Source organism: Mastigoproctus giganteus, chromosome 6 (genome assembly GCF_048544385.1).
Source record: "Mastigoproctus giganteus isolate SK-2022 chromosome 6, ASM4854438v1, whole genome shotgun sequence".
NCBI classification, from domain to species: Eukaryota; Metazoa; Arthropoda; class Arachnida; order Uropygi; family Thelyphonidae; genus Mastigoproctus; species Mastigoproctus giganteus.
In genome coordinates, this window is record NC_143580.1 from 49,639,432 (window position 1) to 49,662,688 (window position 23,257).

The following is a 23,257-nucleotide window of genomic DNA, read 5'->3' on the forward strand; positions in this document are numbered from 1 at the left end:
GCACACGTGAGCTCATTGTCATTCGTTACATTTAATACATTCAGAACTCATCATTTTATCATTATTGTTATCAATTTCGAGTTTATTTGTTTTCTGTTTTGAGGTTATTTAAGGTAAGTAATTTAAGGTTTTAGAAGTGTCACAGTCAAAATGCTACTCTAACTGGTCATGTTGAATGTAAATTGCAGCAAAGGAGAAACAAGCCTCTTGTATTTCTGCAAATGCGTTCAGGATCGTTTTGAAAGACCAATGCTGAATACATTTACACATATATATTGATACTACATGAGCACCACATTTCTTTAGAACAGCTAGAGAAAAACTCTGCTACCAATTGCGAAATTTTCACAAGGGGTACTGCTAGTATCTACATAATATCCTCGATTTTGCCTATTGACCCACAAATTCTAAAATATTTAATATCTGGCCCTTTATAGAAAATGTTTGCTGACCCCTGCTGTAGAGAATGAGCATTCTTACAGATCATTCAACTGTGGAACGAAATTAAATGGTTTTATATTTAATGATGAAATATCCAAAAAAACATTTTGCAGCCCTACAAAACCTGAAGTGATTATAACTGAAGTTTTAGCAGCAACTCTGTAAAGGAAATCATAAATATGCTAAATTTAAATATTCTTGAAGGATATGTTAACACTCTTCCTTTTTATTCTGTGGCAAGTGATGCTTCAAACCACAACCATACAAGACTGTTCCCAACTGCATTAAAGTATTGGACACCAAAACATGGTGTAGAATACAAAGTCCTAGATTTTTATAATGACCCGGATGAAAATAGCTACAATATCTCAAAAAATTCAAAGAAGACCCCTGGAAAATTCATTAGGCATTGATAATATTTTCTCTTATTCTGGAGACAATGCTAGTGTTAATTTTGCAAAGCACAATTCAGTTTTCCAGAAATTAAAACTACTAAACTCAAATATTCAACATGCTAATTGTCATTGTCTTGCACATATTTTGTACAACTGTGCCAAACAAACTGGTGACAAACTACAGATTGATATTGCAAGTCTTGTTGTTAAGATATGTAATCACTTTTCTTCTCCTGCAAAATGCACTGAAGAGCTAAAAATATTGACTTTCTTGGTGAAGACTGAGAATTTATTGCACCATGTAGGGTCTAGATGGCTAACTTTATACCCTACAATCAAAAGACTTGCTAAATGTTGGCCTGTTATTGTATTTTCTATCATTAGGAGGGGACAACTGTCCTAGCCAGATCTGAAAGTATTTGGGAGTGTGTGAGAGTGATGCAGCCAGAGGAAACAGGTGTAATACAAGTATATTGTGCCTTTCTCAAAAGGCACTTTTACCTTTCCAATGCATCATAAAAGAACTATAAATAACAGGACAGTATTACAGCACCAGAGCTGTCCCCCTGATGGAAAAAGTGAGAAATAAAATCAGCCAGAGAAAAGAAGATATGTTCATTGGGGAAGAAAAGTTAAGAAAGTTATTTCTATTAAGAAAGACTTTCCCACTATTTATGACCAATTTCTTAGATATTTGGAAAAGTGATTTGATTTCTCTGACGACTATCTATAAAAAATCCAGTTTTTATGGCTGAAAAAGGAACCAACATATTCTGACTTCAAAGAAGCTGTTGTAGTTTCGGAACTTAAAGATGTCTATCAACTTGGATGAATCATACAAAGAATTTTGTATAATAAAGTCTTGCATTGTTCCTGAATGATGAACCCAAGCAAACTCTTTCTGGTAGTGACAAATAGTTCTGGTGGTGGACTTCCATATGTTGCATGATTGCTCTCGTCTGCACTATCTATTACTGTGTGCAATGCTTACATGGAGCAAGATTTTTAAATTATAAACTGCTACTGGAGAAATGAATGGAATAAGAGCGTTGTAAACTTAATAAAAAGTGAAATTGTAATAAAGAGATGAATTATAAATATACTTGTAAAGACTTTTATACATTTTGCACTTAAGGAAGGAAAGCAGCAAAGCCAAACAAAAAGTATGTTTTTAAATTCAAATAAACTGAAACTGATAAACTTAAAATTTTGTTTTTGATTATTCATAAAATACAACAATACATTTCACTTTTATGTGTATAACAATTAAAATTCTTTAATTGTAATTTATTCTGTATTTTGTTGATAAAATAAAAATATTTTAGTTTTTGTACTAGATTTCTATTTTCTTAAAAAACCTAATTCTTACATTTTAAAGTTCAACATGAAAAATCTTTTAAATAACATGTACTTTGCAATTACAATTATCACATGTAAACTAAAGTTAAACTGCTACAACGGCAAAGCCTTGTTTTTTTTTTGTTATTTAGGAGCATTAGCAACTAATGTCATATTGCTTCGGGGATATGCGGTGGTCATTCCCTGACATTTCCGCATCCTCCGTATTTGGTGGTTACGGGCTCGAACCCCAGTCTAATCAAGAAGCGTGTGCAAAACCTTGTACTGTATGTTATCGCCATAACTCCCATCTGCCAACATACCTTAAACATCCTAAGAATGCCCCACAATACAGAAGTGAAAGGGTGGTCACCCTATTATACACTCAGTGGGGGATGAATTAAAACTAGCAGAGGAAGAAAGCTATTCCAGTTATGCCAGGGGCAGAAGTGAGGACATTCGAGTTACGATATAGGCAGACTTAAAGTTCTAAGCATAGACATAGACACCATGCTTCTTCCTTGTTGCTTGTCTACAAGACACAAAGAAGGATCATGGTATCCTATTAATTATTATCCTATCATTTCCTTATCCCACTGTATAAGGTAATTGTTAAGAATACATTTGGAATCATCATTGAGCTTCCTGTAAGGGCTCAAAGCCAATCAACCTGTTTGGTGAGATCTGCAAAATGATGCCTGAATTGAGAAAACTGGTTATTTGGGCTATAAAGCAACTGAGTACTTTAGCAGGGATTTGATTGAGGTCAATAAAGCTCTGAGAGGAGATAGAAAAATGAACAAAGGTGGGATTTTCTGGTATGATTCCAAAATGGGGGAGGGGGGCATAAATTCAAATTAGAAGGAAAGAGATTTAGACTGGATGTAGGAAGTTTTCTGTTTTAGCCAGTATTCCACTGAGCTGTTAATTAGTGGAATAAGTTACTTTCGTGGGTAGTTGAGGCTAAGAGCTTGGAAAACTCAAAGGTCAACTGTATGGTTACCTTCACATGAGGAGGTACTTTTTCCTTTTTTTAATATTTTTATATATTTATTTAATTTTTTATATTTTTATACTTATTTTTTTTATGTTTATTTCATTTTTTTTTTTTTAATGTGCAGAAAAACCTGTGGCTTCCTTGAACTATAATGGCTAATACTATTTCAATTCATTATTACTCAACGAAACTGATAAATCATTACAAAATAGCAACTTATGATCAACATGCTATCAATGCTAATGACACCCACTGTAATGACAATATAGTGTGAAACAATTGAAGGATTGTAATCAGGGCCACGCCATATATATTGGCCGCCCATATTCAAAGGAAAAATATGCCGCCCCAGAACATTGTAATCTCCCCCCCCAAATAACAATTTCTGTAATAATATTTTATCGATATTAGAATTTATAAATAATATTTACATTTGTTATTTTATTTCCTTATCACACTTTATTCATGCTACACATATTTGAACATGAAAAGGTAACATAAAATTAAGACAGCTTTGTGGAATAAATTTTATTGAAATTAGCTATATGTTTTAAATAATCACTTAGTTTTGAGAAAAAATTGTGAAAACAGATATTAATAATAATTGTTATAAAAATACATAAATATATACTAATAACCTTTATTTATAACTAAACATAATTACATGTATAAAGTTTAATTCATGTGTTATTACATATTTAACTTATAAAATAAATTGAAATAAAATGACTAGTATTAAATAAATTGAACTTTTCAGGCGTTCAGTTCTGAAAATTTTTTTATCACATCGTGCACATCTAAACTTTTAGCTAAATCGTGTTCTATCAAGACTAGTACTAAATTATCCAATCTGTCTTGGGACATTGTACTATGAAGAATTTTTAATTATTTTGAATTTGTAAAATGATCTTTCCCTGGTAGCTAAACTCACTGGCAATGTAAAAAGTATTCTTAGAGCAACAACTAAGTTTGGAAAAGTGGTGCATAAATTATTTTCAAAAATATACTCTAATACTTCTGTTACTCTCAAAATCTGGTTTGAAAATATTTTTAAGTACAGTCCATTCCGGTTATTTGGGACATATCGGGACTAGTGCATTTTGGCCCGATTAAGCAGCTGCCCCAATTACCTGAAGTTTCACGTAAATAGTTAAAAATACAATGTATCCCCCCCTTTTTTTACAATTGGTTCACTGTACAATCAAATCACGTTACGATGAACTCAACATAGTAAAATACTGTTCACTATACAATGTGCAGTAAGCACCGGTCATTGTGATCACGTTTGTGAATTGAATTTTAATTCTATTAAACAGCGATTCTAATTAGCGAAAATAGGAGGAATATTATCCACAGGCTATAAAAGCAAAGATATATTAAGCACAAATTCACCCTTTATTACCTTACCAATTAAAATATTAAATGATACGTGATAATAGGAATAATTAATATGTACTGTAAAAGGTACATACGAACTAGTTGACATTTCTGTTAACTGACATTTGTGGGTGGAGGGAGGGGGGTTAAAAATTTAAAACAGTAAAAAGAGAAGCAATCAATAACAAAGAACACAGCACACAAATTGCAAGTAACACAATACGCGCAAGTGAGAACGGAGTAACGAGTTACAAAGCTTTAAAAATAGGAATGAAGAGAAGATCTGAAAATTAATATTTTTATATGATTGAAGATTTCATGGAAGTGTAAACACATTTCATCATAATAACCCACAGAATTCCAGCTGTCGGTATTATCACAAATTCATTAAGATCGAGTTTACTGTCCATTTATGATAGATTTCACTAAAAAAAAAGCTCAATAAACAGGTGACTGCTAATTGTTTTTATTGTTTTATGGTTGTGACCTCCAGAATTTCGACCGAACCACGTGGTACAGTCGGAGACAATCTTAGTGTAATCTCCAGTGCTGCGGTCTCCTGCCCCGATTAAACGGCATGCTGTCCCAATTAAGCGAAGTAAACCCTGGCTATTTTCTCGATTGGTTTCTGTTTTTTAAAGATTTGCTCCAAATAAACAGCTGCCCCGATTAACCGGTGGCCCAAATAACAGGAATCCACTGCACTTTTAATTCGTCGGTCATGTCAATGGCATCGATATCCTTTTCGTTCTTGATATAGTCTGTTAATTTATTTTGCAAATCTTTACAACATTTTAGAATTTCTTGATCGTTACATGCTTTAAATTATGTATGTCATATAAAAAATTTAAATCATCACTATGTGTTCTTAATAAATCGAACCTGTTTTTTAAGAGAATTTATTGTTGTGTCTAGTATTGAAAAATTAATTTTAAAATTTAACTGTGCATCATTTATGCCTTCATCTGGATTTTCATAATCAAATGATTCAAACTGAATTTTATTTTTACGTCGACGTATAAGAGAGATATAAGGAAATTTAGTTTTGGTTTCCAATATTTCGGCCAACTGTTCTGATTCATTTAAAAACTAAAAATCCACTATCAGATCATTTACTTTGTAAGTAATTGGATAAATTGTTCAACTGATCAAGCCAAGAATTTATATAAATTTTGGATTCTGCACTGTTTTGCTCACTGCATTCACATTATTTCATATTTTGTACCAAATTACTATTTTAAATGATTTTAATTTCGAGGCTAAACATTTTGATAGGTTGTTGTTATTTGGTTTTTAGGAGCATTAGCAACCAAGGCCATATTGCTCCGGGAATATGCGGTGGTCATTCCCTGACCTTTCCGCATCCTCTGTATTTGGTGGTGACGGGCTCGAACCCTGGTCTAATCAAGAAGCGTGTGCTACGCACTGCTGCTCCTTCCCACCTGGCCACAGAGGTGCCTATTTTGACTGGTATCGTGATTTAACATCTTTATTTAACATTCTTATCTTCCATTATTTTCTAAAAGAGCATCATAAATTTCTCAAATTTCTTGTCTTAATGGCCTTATTGCATCTATACGACTTTCCCATCTTGTATTGCTTACTGGTTTTAAAAGTAATTTCAAAACATATTTTTTCAAAATGTCCCAACATTGCGTGGATAAAGAAAAAAATATAAACGGTTCTTGAACTGAGTTTAAAAAAAAATCTACTGTTTCAAAATTAATTTTGGCAGCTTCATTAACCACCAAGTTGAGACTATGTGCAGTGCAGGGTACAAAAAAAGCACGGTGGTTATTATTTAAAATTTTTCTTTGAAAACCATTGTTTGCCTCTCGTGTTAGCTCCGTTGTCATAACCTTGCCAGTGTATATCATTAATATGAAGGCCTAATTCATTAAACTTGTTTAAAATAAATGCACTTAACCCTTCTCCCGTCGAATTTGTTATAGTGGATTAAACCTAAAAAGTGTTCTCTTATATCTACTTTTTTGTTAACTTCATTTAAATTTACAGATCTAATTATAATATACCTCTATAAATGATACTCGCTATAACGTAACTGACAAAAGTTTAGTTGGTGGCAACTAGGTACGAATGAGTAATTCCCCTAAATTTGATCCAACTGTCTCAGCGAACGCATCCCTATCGTTAAACGAGGTAATACTGTATAATGGGCTCTCAACGACTACTAATATAAATAAAATAAATTTTCTGTTTATACTCAGGGATGACTACGTGGTCAGAGGAGTTTGATATATGAATGTAGAATAAAAAAAGTTACAGGTTCACTTTCTAATCATTTTTAAAAAGTTTATTATGACAAGAATTTCTTTATTTGTACTTTATTCAAATTATGCTTAGATTCTACATCATTTCGACCGCCCTTGGATTTGGCTGCCTGTGTTCGTCGCACACTTGAACACAGGGTTGGCATGGCTCTGATTGCAATACATAGGAATTACCATTAATCATGTAATAAAGCATTATAAACTATAATAACTATATTAAATTAAATTTTTCACTTATAAATTCATCATTTATGAAATAACTGGGTTTCAATTTACTTTTCATGTTATAATTTTATCTAAATACACTAAACTGTACAATATTTGTCCATTTTAATGAATGGGAGAGTTACTACTTTTTCCTCCTGTCACTACTGCAGACTACATCTATGCCTTAGACCCTGCAATGTGAAAAGAATGTAATAATAACAATGTTGGGTTACTCCAATGATCATCATATTCAAGTTATAGCTTATGCTACTGAATCATTACAGTAGTTCACAGAGAACCAATCCACAAATCCAGAATTTTGAAACAAAACTATTTCAAAATTCATGGGACAGTTTGTCTCAGAATAGTCGCCCTGCAATTTGATGGGCAAATAGCAAGCTTTTATTTAGTAATATGTGATATGTATGTTGCTTATTGGTGTGCAAGCATATGTATGTTGCTTTTTTGTGTGCAAGCATACATATGCAAGCAAAGTGTATGCAGTAAATATAACGCACAAACATTGTTAGGAGAATAATATGACAATCAATGAATGCTTGTATGCAGCTGTTAAAATGCACAGAGCATAGTTTTTTTCTAAAAATTCTCAAGAAAAGGATCAAATTTCAGCCATCCATTCAAAACCGATGCATCATGGTTTTCTCAATTATAATTCTCAAAAGTATATGCTTTGATAGTAAATGTGACTGAAATTGTATTGCAAACTAAGTAGTAAATGTTGAATGGAACTGACATTTTTTTTTTTTCTTTATACAAAGTGAGAAGTATAAAAATGAATAAATACAAAATTTTGAAAAGGATATGAGACAACACAGATGATAAGTACTGGTCTAGATTCAGGGAATGGATGAAGATAGTCCCAGAGCAAGGCAAACATGGCTGCTCCTACAGCAATACCCGATATTGCCAGTCTTCCATCCATCAGATGGTGGCTTTCAATGTATTTTAGTTTTTCTGTGAATATCTAAAAAAAAAATTGGTTGTGTAGATCTACATACTTGTATGGGGGGGAAAAAAAAAATCAAAATTAAATAAAAAGTTTAGTAACCTTGATAAACTTATAACCTAGTACACCTTTTCAACATATCAATATCATAAGAGGTAGTCAAATTCTGAGAAGTGCATAAAGAACAATTCTGCAAAAATGAAAACTAATTTTCAAATATATTCCGCTCAGCCCTTAACCTCAATACTTTTGCTAAAAATGTAAATTTAATGTGGTGTAATCAAATAATTATTTGTAAAATTGAGCATTGGGCACCACAATATATTAAAGGAACTGTTGCAAACTGTAAAAGGTAATGCTGATGAGGCTCTATCTACATACATGCAAAAGTTAAAAAAAAAAAAAAAAAAAAAAAAAAAAAAATACCTATTGAGAAATAAATAAAAATTCCAGAATAGATAAGCAAGGGTCTATGCTCACCCAGGAAATGCCCTGCAAAAAGTATACACAACTCCCACCTGAAAATATGCAAGGGAATGTCCCACTGCATCAACCTAATGAGCAAATACAGACACTCACTTGAGAAGAAGAACACAAAGAATGTCTGAGGAAAACACAGTGACCACCCTGTGCAAATTCCCAAACACACTCACTTCTGTCATAGCCTGCTAACAGCAAAAGAACCACAGATGTACCTATGCAAGCAATCAAGAATTCAACAGAAAATATCTTACATATAGAAAACAACTCAGTGAAAAGACAAAATGTAAATTTCCGTGGCAACCAGAGCCAATCAACAGGCCAAACAGAATGCAAATATGCAACATAAAATTTACTAACTAAAATCACAGAACAAGATAAAATTGAAAATAAAATTTTATTTTATTTTTAATTTTATTATAAGAAAAGTCAAAAGGGCAGAAAAATGACATCAATTTAATAAACCAAATTAGAATAACAGTAACCATAAGCATAGAGAACATTAGGTTGGTGTAATGGTCATATTATGCTCTTATTCTATTAAGAAACATTTATATCTGCATTACCATATTTTCAAACCTGCCATATAGCTCTCCCTCTATAACACAATAAAGGAAATAAAATAAGGCATTTAATAAATCAATATCTAATTATCTATTAGACCAGGGGTGGGCACGCATGAGGTCAATGAGAGCCGCATTCCGGTTTTTCATATATTATAAAGAGCCACACCATAGTTACATAGTATTAAATACACAAATTCAAATTTAATTTAATTTAATTAATATGATTACATATTCTACACAAGCCTTAAGTGCTATGTAAAGTATACATATATAAGAAAATATAATTAAGAGAAAGAAAATACAAAATAATTATTTCAAAATTTTAATAATAAAAATGCATTAATAAAAAGTATAACATTTAACGAAGACCTTTGGTCAAATCTTTGAAATTTGGTGTAAAATTTGTTAAAGCCGTTCGCAGCAATTCAGCGAGATGATGATTGGTCAACCGTGAACGATATTTCGACTTCACGAACTTCATTGTGGAGTACAAAGATTCACAGCAATATGTTGTACCAAAAATTGAAATTAGACGGCAAGCAGCTTTCTTTAAATGTAGATATTTTGATTCTGGCACGAGTTTCCAAAATTCAATTACATTAGTAGATTTGTGCTGCATTTGCAATGCCTGATCCTCTTTCATCTCTAATAACTCCAATTGCCCAGCCGCTTTTTCAACAAATATTATTTCAGAAATTGGAAATCCATCTTCAATAATATCACAAATAAATCAGTTCACAAAATATGCAAATGTAGATTTCAAACTTTTCAAATCTTCAAACCTATGTTCGAAATCTGCTTGCAATTCTTCCAATTTTTCTTTGTATTCGTCTAACTTTTCTTCTTTGATATTAATTATATTTGCTTTTACTCGTGGAAAATGATTAAATATTTCGTTCTTAAGATCGTACACAAAAAGTCGAAGTTTAGCTTCAAAACTAAATACAGTTTGTGACAAATCAATAATATTTTTTTCCTTTCCTTGTAAAGCCAAATTAAGTGTTTGCAAATATTCTATAATGTCTGTAAGGAACATTAAGTCAGAAACCCAAGTTTCATTTTCTAATTCTGGATATTTTTTACCTTTTTCTTTTGTAAATGTTATGATAGGATTTAGGAGTTCCACAAAACGGCCCAAAACATTGTAAGTTGACAGCCATCTTACAACACACACCATAGGGATAAATCACTGGGCAATTCATCTGTTTCGTCATTCCCTCGCAACTCTTCTAAAAAGTTCTTAAATTGACGATGTGTTTTGGCATTTGTTCTAATTAAATTCAAAATCTGCAAAACAATCTTCCACACATTTTCGTATTTGAAGTACTTCGCTATGAGATGCTCGCGGTGAATTATGCAGTGAAGAGGTAAGAAACGTGGAATTTTAGGATCGCTGTTTAAAAGACCAATGAGACCTTGGTTTTTCCCTACCATTGCAGGCGCTCCGTCAGTCGCAACACTTACAAGTTTATCACGAGGCAATTCAAACCTATTCATTACTTCATCAAGCGCATTTCTAACATCAATACCGCGAGTTGTTTCGATAAGAGCTACTAGGTCTAACATTTCTTCCTTCACATTTACGTCTGCAGATACATAGATACGTCTGCAGAGGACAAAAACGGCCAATTGTGGAACATCCTGAATGTCTGTAGACTCGTCAAGAGCTAAACTAAATGCTGTACAATTTTTCAAATCACACATCAAACTATTTTCAACATTTTTACTAATTGCACCAATACAACGCTCAGTTGTACGGCGTGACATAGGAACCTGTGCGATCAATTTATGCAGTTTTGTATTATCTGGATCCAAAACTTTAACCACTTCTTCCAAGTTTCTTTTAATAAATTCTCCTTCTCCATATGGACGTTTGGCACGAGCAATATTCCAAGCTATCAAAAAACTAGCTTCGTTTGCTCTGTCATCTTCGCGACTAAAAGAAGACAAGAGTCCTTGTTGCTTATGAAGACCAGATTGCAAGGACTTAAGTTTCTCTGTTCACAATTTTGAATTTAATGGATATTGAGTTGAAAAGTGGGGATGACTTACTTCGTAATGTCGACGTAAATTGCTTACTTTGTAGTTTGCAATTGTAACTTTACAAATAAGACACAACGACTTTCCATTATTGTCAATAAAAGCAAAATTTTCTACCCACTCTTCTTGAAAGATTCTATTTTCTTGTTCGTATTTTCGTTTTTTGATATTTTCTGAGGTCATGTTATCAAAAAATTTAAATAACTTTAATTCCAAAGTCTGAAATTGAAACAAAATAATTAAATTAATTTACGGCGCGGAAAAATTACACTCGTAACTTTTTACGCACAAGTCCACTGATGGCGCCATTAGTGTAAATGCGCACGGATTTATTTATAATCAAAATAAAAATAGCAAGATATCTAGACAAAAAAAAAAATAAACACAACATAAAATCCGTATAACAAAATATTAGTTACTTAGTTATATTTTTATAATATAACAAGATTCACTGAAAAAATTTCTGAAATAATAAAAAAAAACGGATTTAAATTTTCAATGGGAGCCGCACTTAACTCAACGAAGAGCCGCATGCGGCTCTGAGAGCCGCATTTGCCCACCGTTGTATTAGACAGTTTACATAATCACAGGGTAAAATCACATTTCAGTACCCCAGGTCACCTACTACTTTAAATGTCCATATGATACAAACACAATGAAATTGTGTACTGGTTCTGATAGAGTAGTGTATCATTCCAATTAACATGTTAAATAACTGTGTTATAACGAAGTATTAACTTGGCAGTAGTGGTAGGTAACCTGACAGGTGACCCACAAAAATAATGTTCCCAAATTACCTGTTAATGATCAAAAATCTGAATTAATACTTTGCTAAATATAGTTGAGCTTTTACAACAATAGTTTCTATAGTGTTTTTTTTTTTTTTTTTTTTTTTCAATTTATTTTTTACAGTTTTTGTACAGGAACTCAATGCAAGAACCTGTCAGGAAACCTGCCACCATCTCTGCAACTATTTGGCTTCCTTTATTTTCTCGAAGAGTAACATGATTTTGGACAAGTGCCAGTGCAGTGTTTCAAGTTTTGGGTTACTTCCTTTTCTTCTCCCAACAGTTAAATAAATATCTAGTCTTACCCTAGTTGCTTTTGAAAGATTGTTTTCACACAATAAAGACACTAACACAAAACTCAATATTCTCTCCAGGTGGCCACTACACTACAGGAAGCAAAATATGTAATTTCAAATTTCACATGCTGTGAAAGCACACCAAATTTGAAATAAACCTGAAAACGGAAGTAACTAATAGCATCGAATATATATAATATGGTTTTTTTTTAAAACAATATACTATTTGTGAAAAGTTTTAGGAGTGATTATTTTTAAAACATACTACTAGCATCTTACACTGGCCACTGTTAAAACTATTCACTATCAAGTCTGAACTGGTTCTGTGTCAAGTTATCAGTGTACATAAAGGCTTTCTACTGGAAAGTAGTGTTTCAAGTTGGCAAAGTAAAATCATGTCATGAATTCAAGGAGAAGCAAAGAGTAGTGATAAAATTGTTTTAAAGCCACCTTATGGTGGTAAAAAACAAAATTTTGTTTTAGAGTGCACCTTATGGACACGAAGCACTATCACAATTCATTTTTTCGCTGGTATGGTAAGTTCCACGAAGGGCAGGATGATGCATGGAGTGGCAGCCCATCTCAGTCTCATACAGACTCGACCAACGAAAAAAATTTGGTGGCTGTTAATGGAAGATCATCACCTATCTCTCTCTGAATGATAACAGACCAGCTTCACATCAGCAAGGATACTGTGCATGCAACTGTTGTCAAAGATTTGAAAAACAAAAAAAAAAAAAAGGGGGGGGGAATGTGTGCTAGCACTTCCTACTGCATGCATTAACAGTGGAACAGGAGGAATGAGTTGCTGCATGTCAAGATTTGATTAGAATGTTAGACAATGATTCCGACATCTTTAAAAATAATAACTGGTGATGAATCCTGGTGATAAACCCTAAACAAAAAGATAATTAGCTGCACAGGTTGGAGAAAATTTGCCAAGGCTGAAGAAAATGGTTCCAAAAGTCTTGAACCAAAGTGGCAGTAATTTTTTATTTGATTGGCAAGGAGTTGTGCACAAAGTATTTGTACTGGAAGGAGAATCGACTCTGAATTTCAGAGAGCAGTGATTGACAGACTGTTGAAAAGAATTCAGCACGTTAGGCCAGACACAGCTGAGTGGTTCTTGCTTCACGACAATGCACCTTCACACAATGCAACCATTGTCAAGCAGTTTCTTGCACGGAAGTGCATTACAGTGCTTCACCATTCCCCGTATTTACAGTATTTGGCACTTGCTGATTATTTTCTGTTCCCCAAGTGAAATCCCACCTGAAGGGGGCACATTTTAAGGGTTTCAGAGATCCAAACCAAACATTTTAAGGGTTTCAGAGATCCAAACCAGCGTGATGAGGAAGTTAAACAAGGTTCCACAGAGCCATCCAGAAACTGTATAACCATGTAGAGAGGTGTATTGAGTTACAAATGATGTGATGTGAAGAATAAATGGTAATAAATTTTTTTCCTTGAGATTGAATTTTTATGAATGTAGTCCTAAAACTTTTCAGACACCTTGTATGTAGATAAGCAAAAATATGTGCACATCACCATGTTTGAAATTTTGCACACTCAGTCTTTTAAACTGGAAAATGGAGGAAAATAAGAGATTTTTTCTATTTTATGTCTAAAGTAGTTTTTTTTTTTTTGAAAGCATAAGGGCATAAAACACGTAGCATGTTTTCTTATTAAACCTGAAATGACACACAATAAAGTATATAGTTTCAATTTCAGTAACTAGATACAATAAAACTAAAAATATTTTCCAAAAATTAAAAAGAAAGTTGAGTACATGTCAGGTGACCTGCCACTGTTTTTGCTACACCTTGGGTGCCATAACCAGGTTAAAAGATAGTAAAGTTATATACACCTTTATGTTCAATTCATCTTAGGAAATGGAAAGTTAACATCCCTCAGTGTCAGAAGTTAACTTTCAGCTATTAAAGCTTGAGCTTATGCCCCCATTATAGATAACACCATTTTCCACAAATTGTGTTGTCTCAATTATCAATTTAGGTTGACTAAATTAAGAGAGAGAGTCAACCTAAACTGATAATATCAATTTAAACAAATAGCATCACACAAACAAAATTGACCCACTATCAGCCTAACCTTTTTAGACTTTAATAGAACAGACTTATCTGCATAAACATCTAAATCTCCACAAACCTTCCTCATTATTTCCCATATATATGTGGACTCAGCTCCAATCCCAATGATGTCCATTTCCACTTACAGTCTATCAAACCACACACACTTTTCTCACAGAATCCCAGTTAACAGTTGATTCAACCACTGCTCATCTGAGTTGTCATAATTATTTGTTGTATGAGTCCATTCACTTCTAAGGTGGTATCTGTGCATGTCTATGCTGAAATTCCCATGTCAGAGATTTAATAATTTGGAATCTATTCTTTTCAACCTTCTGTGGCCTAAAATCTCTCTATCACATTCTATCAAATTCATCTAGTGTCTCTATCATTCTCCCAGCTCCACTAACCACTTGACACTCTTTGACTTCCTCTCTTTAAAATTTGACTTTCCTCCAGTCCAACTTTCCTACCAGTGAGGTAACTTTCTTTGGTGATTTTAATGTTCACAACTCCAGATGGCTTTCATTTTCTAATCAAAGACCCAGATGGCTGAGATAATGAGACTTGATCTTTTTTTCACAAACAACTCTTCTAAATACACAATCGAGGTGAGTGATCCTCTAGACAGCTCAGGCCACAACTTGGTGATGGTCTCTCATGGTCATTCTCAACTTCGTGTTGTAATAGAGGCATGTGATGCAAAAAAGCAAGCTTATCAGCCAAAAAAAAAAAAAAAAAAAAAAATCACACAACTATTCCCCCTAAATGTTTGTCCAGTTGCTCCGGGAATTTATTTAAGCTATCAACTTCCACAACGACAGATGGAAGTCTGTTCCACCAATCAACTACTCGCTAGCTAAAGGACATCTATTCTACAACTGTCTTTCCTCAATTTGAATTTATGCCCCCTCAGGTTCGTAATCTGAGAAAGTGGAAGAATCCCATCAGAATTCAGCGTGCTCAACCCATTCAAGGCATTATACACCTTAATCAGATCACCTCGCAGGTGCCTAGTCTCCAGCCACTGCAATTTGCAGAACTTAAGCCTCTCTTGGTAAGAGGATCCCTTCATTTCCCTCACCAATTTTGTTGCCCTTCTCTATACACGCTCAAGCAAATCTACATTCTTTCTAAAATGAGGCCTCTAGACATGTACGCAGTACTCAAGGCGCGGCCTGACCATTGCCTTATACAAAGGGATAATCACCTCCTTTTCCTTAATAGCAAAATTCCTGTATATCATGACAATACCCCATGACCTACTCTGGCAGCTTGTCTGCATTGTTCAGAAAACTTCATATGTGACCGCACAATTACTCCCAGGTCTTTTTCATTTTCTACCACCCTAAGTGTAGTACCACAGAGTTGGTACGTTCCTCTAGGGTTACTTCTACTCATATGCAGTACTTTGCATTTGTCAATGTTCAACTTCAGTTGCCACTTCTCAGCCCATCTGCCCAAATTTTCTAGATCCTGTTGTAGTAGCACACTGCCATTACTGTCATTAACAACCCTGCCAACCTTTGTATCATCTGCAAACTTCAACACTAAGACTGATATACCTTCATCAATATCATTGATAAATATACAAAACAACAGTGGGCCCAACACCGAACCCTGTGGAACTCCACTAATAACTTTAGTCCACGAAGAGCAGCGCCCATTGATCACCACCCTCTGTCTTCTCCCACTCAACCACCCTTCTATCCATTGTAGCAACTTACCCTTAATACCAGTCTGCTCCAATTTGTACAGTAGTCTTCCATGCGCAACAAGAATGCAAAATGGGATGATCTGCAAGGTATCTTCTTTTCCTCGTTTGGATTACTGTTTCAAAACTTCTCATGGAAACTCAGAAGATTGATTCATCTCACGGCACCAGTTCTGCTTACCAGAAGTGGCCCACTGGGCACTCACATCCTTTCGTCCTGGTTTCGAGTCAAGCAAGCAGACTTCTGACCCATTTAAAGTTTGAGAATAGGTTGAGGTCAGTTTCGGTCCCAAGGCCTCCAATCATTCAATTTACCGGATGAGACTGATTCCTTCAAGAGCCATCTATCCTGAGGGGAAAAAAATCTATCAATGATATAACGTGTTCTTCATTGGAGTCTTATGAGTTCTAAAAATTTTTAAGCCCTTTTCAATTGAGCTGAGACCTTCTGTCAAACCTGCAATTGTCATGTGCTTTTCTGGTGGAACTGGGTCTGAAGTGTCGGATACTTCAGTGACGTTTTGCTCACGCATCTCTGAGCTCATTCATTGTCAGCTCCTGACTATGTGAATTCAACAGCTCGTTGCCATCATCACCACTGATTTCCAAATCTAATTGCCTGGCAAGATTAACAACTTCTATCACATTGTTTTCATCTCGTTTTTGAAAAAAAATGGACAAAGTTTCTTCCAGACACCATTCAATGTTTTTTTGTGAATTCCATTCCAAGATTCTTCAGTGATTCTTATGGCATCTAAACCATTGAATTGTTTCCAAAAATCTTTAACAGACATCTCACTATTTTGTCTCATAGCTTCATTCAGACGTGCAAATGAACGCCTCATGTAGTAAGCCTTGAATGTTTTGATGACTCCCTGGTCCATCGGTTGAAGCTGGTTGTGTCTGGAGGCAAAAACGCAACTTTCACACATGGGTTGAAATTAATTAGGGTGGCAGGAGGGTGACCGGGTGCATTGTCAATAAGAAGCATCACTTTAAATGGAATCTGTTTAGACTTGCAATAACGTTCGACTTCGGGTATGAAGTGGTGACCAAACCAGTCCTCAAAAACGGAAGCTGTCACCCAAGCTTTATGATTTGACTTCCAAATCACTGGTTAGCTAATTTTAGATATACACCAAATGAAAAAATCAAGAACCGCGTAACTCCGAGTTTGCATAAGTCGGGGTATTACTGTACTTGTTGCCTATTCCTTTCACCTAGTTTTTGGGTCTATGCCTTTACCATGCTTTTCACCTGTGAATTTTGCTAAAGAAACAAAAACACTTGTAAATATTCTAATAAGGTTTTAGTTTTTGGCTATCTATAGGGCTAGCAGTTATATTTTCCCAGTCTGCCATTGTTATCTTTTTTTTTTTCTTATTTATTTTTTAAAATAGCGTGTTTCATATTTTAACGTTGCGTAAAGGCTGAGCAGTAAATTTAAACTTAAAGCTATTATGTATACTATATTTAGTATATAATAATATGGTGAGGCTGGCATATAACTAGCAGAAACAAATGGCATATATTGAGAGGTGCTAGCCCCCGTTAATGTGCCTTTTGATGTAAGCCTTATTCAGTAATGACATTATGGTACTTTTGATTTGGTATTTTGTAAATAATGAATTACTGGATTTGGTAAGACTTCGCTATATATAGAGACTGTTAGGGTCCTTTGTAGGTTATGGTTATTCACCTCTATCTTAAGCTCTAACGTTTGAAATAAAAAATAATCAATATCTTATATATATAGATTTTTTTTATCATTCAACAAAATTTAATTTTCTGTTTATCTATAAATACTGTAATATACAAAAAATGCATTGATAAACAACCTTTTTTACTCCATCATCTAAGGAATTCTTAACTGCAGATCCATCCCATTTATCTACTTTCACAGGCTTTTCATTAGCATTGCACTGAAAATAAAAAAGCAATAAAATAAAGATCAACTATAAACACTTCATTAGGCTAAAAATGCCTGAATTGCAACCATATTATACCTGCATCCATTTCATGATATCCATTATAAATTATATAGGAACCAATACAAGGAAATAAAGCCAAAATATGCAAATATTGTATAATTGTTAACTGTAACAACAGCATTAACACCATAATCAATAGCACATTCCTAACAATCCATAATAAATAGGATTATTTTGTTGAAATAACAAAAAATATATAATAAAGTATATTTGTATGTGTGTATATACATACACATTCAATCAATTAGTAACTAATATCAATTAACTCAATTAGTAAGTAAATAACTAATTATCTACTAACTTATTACACTGCTAGAATGCAAACTTGCATCCATTCAATTGCAGTCAATAAATAAGTGTTGTAAAAGGAGAGGTGCATGAAATGAACAGCTGAGCAATATTGGCACACTGACTACTGCATTATGGCTGAGATTTTGCTTAGTGTCAATCATACTATCTAGAGAGTGCTATAAAAGCTGTATACTTGGTTCACAGTTTCATATGTTCTTTGCTTATGGTGAGTTTATTTTATCTAGTTTAGTATTTTTTATTTGCTTATTTTGAAGTTATTTTATTTTAGTATTTTCCAGAACAATTAAAGGTAAAATATTTTGAAGATTATGCTTGATGAATTTTAATTCTTTAGTTTGTGAAAAACAAAACATTATCCTTGGTGTAAGTCTACTTATAAAATTTTGTGTAAAAAGTGTTTTCCTATAAAATTCTACCCTAAAGGGAAGTTATAATGGACCCACAGCTTGGGGCATCAAGGCTGAAAAGGAACAGGGATGGACAGTATGTTGAAGCTGATGACATAGAATCAGTTATTTATGATATGTCATCTGATACTGAAATATAATTCAATTCAAGTGATGTGAATTCTGAGTCTCATTCAAATGCATCTGTTGATGTTAGAGCACTACATACAGATACCAGCATTAGTTGAAGTGATGATTCTTCACAGATGAAATCCATTTACTAAAATGGCAGTGCCTACTTGTTCCAGCATCCCAAGGCACACAAAGGACCGTCACAAATATAAGCAGCAGCGAACACGTTAACTAATAATATATAAAAGTTATTGTATTTGCTTCACTGCACATACCTCCCAACATAATATTCGCTCCAAGTTTAGTAATACTCTGTAATCAGCAGCACATAAAATGCAATGGCTCAGTTATTAAATAAAACAATCACAGTAAACTGTCAATGAATCTGTAATGTAGTTTACTTATTTCTTCCTGGATTTTAATATCAGTTGAAATATTCCATACATTTAATGTTTCTATAAAGCAAATAGCATTACTCGAGGGTAGATGAAGATGATTCTCATCATCCAGTGCAATACCACCACTTTGCTTATTGTACACTTAAAGTGGTGAACCCCATGTTTAGTTTCCAGAACAAAACTCCAACAATCCCATCACTTCCATCATGCAGTTTAATGTTTTTTGAGGTTATGAAATGCATCATTGTGAGATCCAGTATTCCTTGCATTGATAGTAACAACTAAAACAATTTTTGTAGGCCAGTTGCCTATTGGTAACTCTCTGGGAGGCATCCAAATTAGACAGCATACTCCTGGCCAAAATATTCATGCATAATAAAATTTCCAAATATTTTTTTAAAAAAAAGCTCAATATTTGGTTAAACGTTTTTTTATTTGGTTAAAACTTTTTTCCAATTTAATTTTCAATTTTCTCATATTACATCATCAACAAGCATACTGCATCATCCTTACTTTTGAGCTACAAATAGCAGGTCAGTCAGCAGTAAAAGTTAAGTAGAGGGTTGCACTAATTCCTGGCTGAATTAATACCCAGAAAATGTAAAGCTGTAATAATGATGCACAATGATGGTATTACTAATGCTAGAATAGTTAACCAATGCCACTGTTTGGAAGCTACCATTTCCAGATTGTTTAAACAATTTAAGGAAGAAGGAACTATAGAAAGGAAGACTAGAAGGGACCATACTAGGATTTCTTCTGTTTGGGTGGACAGAATTCTAAAAAGGTTGTAATAATGATCGTTTTGCAACCTCAACAGCACTTGCAGGTGAGTGGAAACAGTCTACTTCAGCTTATCAAAGTAGCACTGTTTCACTGAAGAATGGTTTCAATCGCATATAAAGCCTGTAGACCCAAGAAGAAGCCTCTTTTGCCTAAAGCTATGATGAAAAAACATCTAAATTAGGCCAAACACCACAAAAACTGGTCTGTTGATCAATGGAGAAAAGCTATTGAGTGATGAAAGTCTCTTTTCTCCGCAGTCGAATAAACCATTATTAGTTTTCCGCAAAAGCAATGCCACCACAATGTTTTGTTTTAATCCAAAAACATCCTGCTTCAATAATAATATAGGGCTGTATAACATACAAAGGCACGGGACAGCTTCATTTTGTTCAAAATACAAAGAATGCAGAACAGCACAATGGAAAGCTGAACAGTCAGCTTCTCCACAATCCAAATAACCATTTTCCATTATAAGAATAAATTTTCCAGCACAGCTAAAAAGGTAATTTTTCATATTGTATTATCTGTTTTTCATTCATTTTTAATTAACATGTCTATAAACAAATTAACTTTAATATTAGGTAAAAGAAGAAATGGCAAAAAATAGCATTAGAGTCCATGAAATTCACCTGCTGCTAACCCAACAGAGAACCACTGTAATGAAACTGGCAGAAAATTTCTCAACACCATCCAAAAAATAAGATTCGGCTAATGGAAACCATTATTAAAGTATAGCATCATGAAATCACCACAGAGTTGTGACAACGTCTGGTGGATTCAATGCTTAGGAGAAGTAAATGCTATTATTAAAGCTTAAGGTGGCACAACAAATTTGCCCATTTATAACTTAAATGCACTCCACTTTATTGATTTTTGTGATGTTTTTACAGTACTGTAGATTTGTGTAATTATTCACTGTGCAATGTACCGAGAAACACAATATTCTTATTTGGTACAATATATGCTACTTTCTCCCTCAACATGAATTTTTGAGGAGGCTTCCATCCTGCAGTGGGTTGATAATGGCTGCAGTTTACCTTTACCTTTATGCTATTACTGTAAAATGTTATATGCTGTAAGGATAATTCAAAATTTTATAAAATTCATTTGGTATTAGTAGTAGTGGCAAATGATGCAAGAAAGCAAACTTTAGTAGCATCAGTAAAAAAAAAAAAAAAAAAAATTCAACACACTTCACCCATCAATATCCAAAGGTTTCACAACAAACTACCAATGGCCCGTTTATAACTTAAATGCACTCCACTTTAATAATTTTTGTGATGTTTTTACAGTACTGTAGTTTTGTGTAATTATTCACTGTGCAACGTACTGAGAAGCACAATTTTTTATTCGGTACAATATATGCTATAAAGGCCTCCGTAGCCGAGTGGTCAGGAGCGGGAGTGCAATAGAACACGCTCTTTGAGTAGACCGGAGTTCAAGTCCGACTGCTAAATACGGCTGACCTGCCAACCCACACTGGACCAGCATGGCAGATTATGACCCATTTCCCTCAGCATGAATTGTTGAGGAGGCTTCCATCCTGCAGTGGGTTGATAATGGCTGCAGTTTACTTTTTTTTTTTTTTTGCTATTACTGTAAAATGTTATATGATGCAAGGATAATTCAAAAGTTTATAAAATTCATTTTGTATTAGTAGTGGCAAATGATGCAAGAAAGCAAACTAGTAGCATCAGGCAAAATAAAAAAAAATACCACTACACACTTCACACATCCATATCCTCCAAGAATTTGTCTAGTTCTTCCTCAAATTTATTCAAACCACCCATCTCCACAACAGATGGAAGCCTGTTCCAACACTCAACCACCTGCTGGTTGAAGCTAAGCTTCTACACATCTATCCTGCAATGATCCTTCCTCAACTTGAATTTAATCTCCCTCATATATGGTCTCAGCAAGAGGAAGAATACTATTAACATTTAGCTTACTCAATCCAGTCAAGGCCTTAAACACCACAATCAGATCTCCCTGCAGGTGTCTAATCTCCAGATGCTGCAATTTGCAGAAATGAGAGCACCCCCTTCTACCAAGAGCACCCTTTTATTCCCTTCACCAATCTGGTTGCCCTTCTCTGCACCCATTCCAGCAGATCCACATCCTTCCTAAAGTGAGGCCTCCAGACCTGTATACAATACTCAAGATGCAGCCTAATCAAGGCCTTGTACAAGGAGATAATCACCTCCTTATCCCTGGTAGCAAAGTTTCTGTATATCATTGGCAAAACCCCATGAGCTGTCCTGGCAGCATGTCTGTACTGCTCAGAGAATTTCATATCTGACTACACAATTGGCCACTTCAACTACATCTCAGTTTCCCTAATTATTCTCTTTATGATTCTTTCTTCAAATGCAGCACATGTGCATACATCTGCTCTGATTTTCTAATCTGAATTTCTAATTTGGAATCTCATCTTTTTGTTCTCTTCCGACTTAAGTCTCTCCACCATGTTCTGTCAAATTCATCTGTTGCCTTTGTCATTCTCAACTACACTAATCACTCCATGAACTTTTTCGCTTTGTTTCTTTGAAACTCTACTTTATCTAATTTAACTTTCTTAACAATGGTAATTATCCTTGGTGATTTTAATGGTCATAACTGTAGGTGACTTCAGTGTTCTCTTGCCTGGACCCAGCTGGACAAGATATCGGTCTCTGCAATTATTATTGACCACTCAGCTTGTTCAGAATGCCAGACAATCCTAACCACATACCCAACGTTCTTCATCTTTTTCTCACAAACTTCTTCAAAATACACAGTCAACATCAGTTCCCTTTAAGGATCTATGATAGTCTCTTCTCCAATAGAGAAGACTATTAACTCTCACTCATGGCCATTCTCAGCCTCGTGTTGTTCGGCATTAAAAGAATGTGAAATGGGATGAGCTGCAAGATCTGTTGTTCCTTTTCTTGGTTGGATTAACATTTTAAATATTGTGATCCCAATGTTTGATCAGATTGTATCAGTGAAATTATTCTAGCAGGGATGAAATCCATTATTCCACCTTAAAACCTTTGAATTTCTAATAAATGGCCTACAGCTGTTCAAGATAAGAATGCTGCATACTGCAATTGGCTTATATTCAAATCCCCAGCTTCATTTTCTGTCTAAGATAAAGCTCACAACAATTATTAATCAATCTGAACTTAATTCTGAACACACTAGGAGTAGAAAAGTTGCTTCTTTGGCTGAATGGTAGTTCAGCATTCTGGTCTCTCACCAAAGCTATCAGCTGCAACTTCTGTCCATC

The 23,257-nt window shown here is 34.2% G+C and overlaps 1 protein-coding gene across 2 annotated transcripts in view; it reads right to left on the reverse strand.

Moving 5' to 3' along the window:
* Spase25 (Signal peptidase complex subunit Spase25) overlaps window positions 1-23,257 on the reverse strand; it is a 74,351-nt gene that overhangs the window by 21,909 nt on the left and 29,185 nt on the right. Inside the window, exons 2-3 of one of the 2 annotated variants that reach the window (XM_090375124.1) lie at window positions 17,823-17,906; window positions 7,871-8,031 (exon numbers count right to left, since the gene is read on the reverse strand). In XM_090375124.1, coding sequence (XP_090231250.1) covers window positions 7,871-8,031; window positions 17,823-17,906 — 245 coding nt within the window. Of the gene's footprint in view, window positions 1-7,866; window positions 8,032-17,822; window positions 17,907-23,257 lie in introns of both variants that reach the window. The other variant, XM_090375123.1, reaches the window with a different exon arrangement.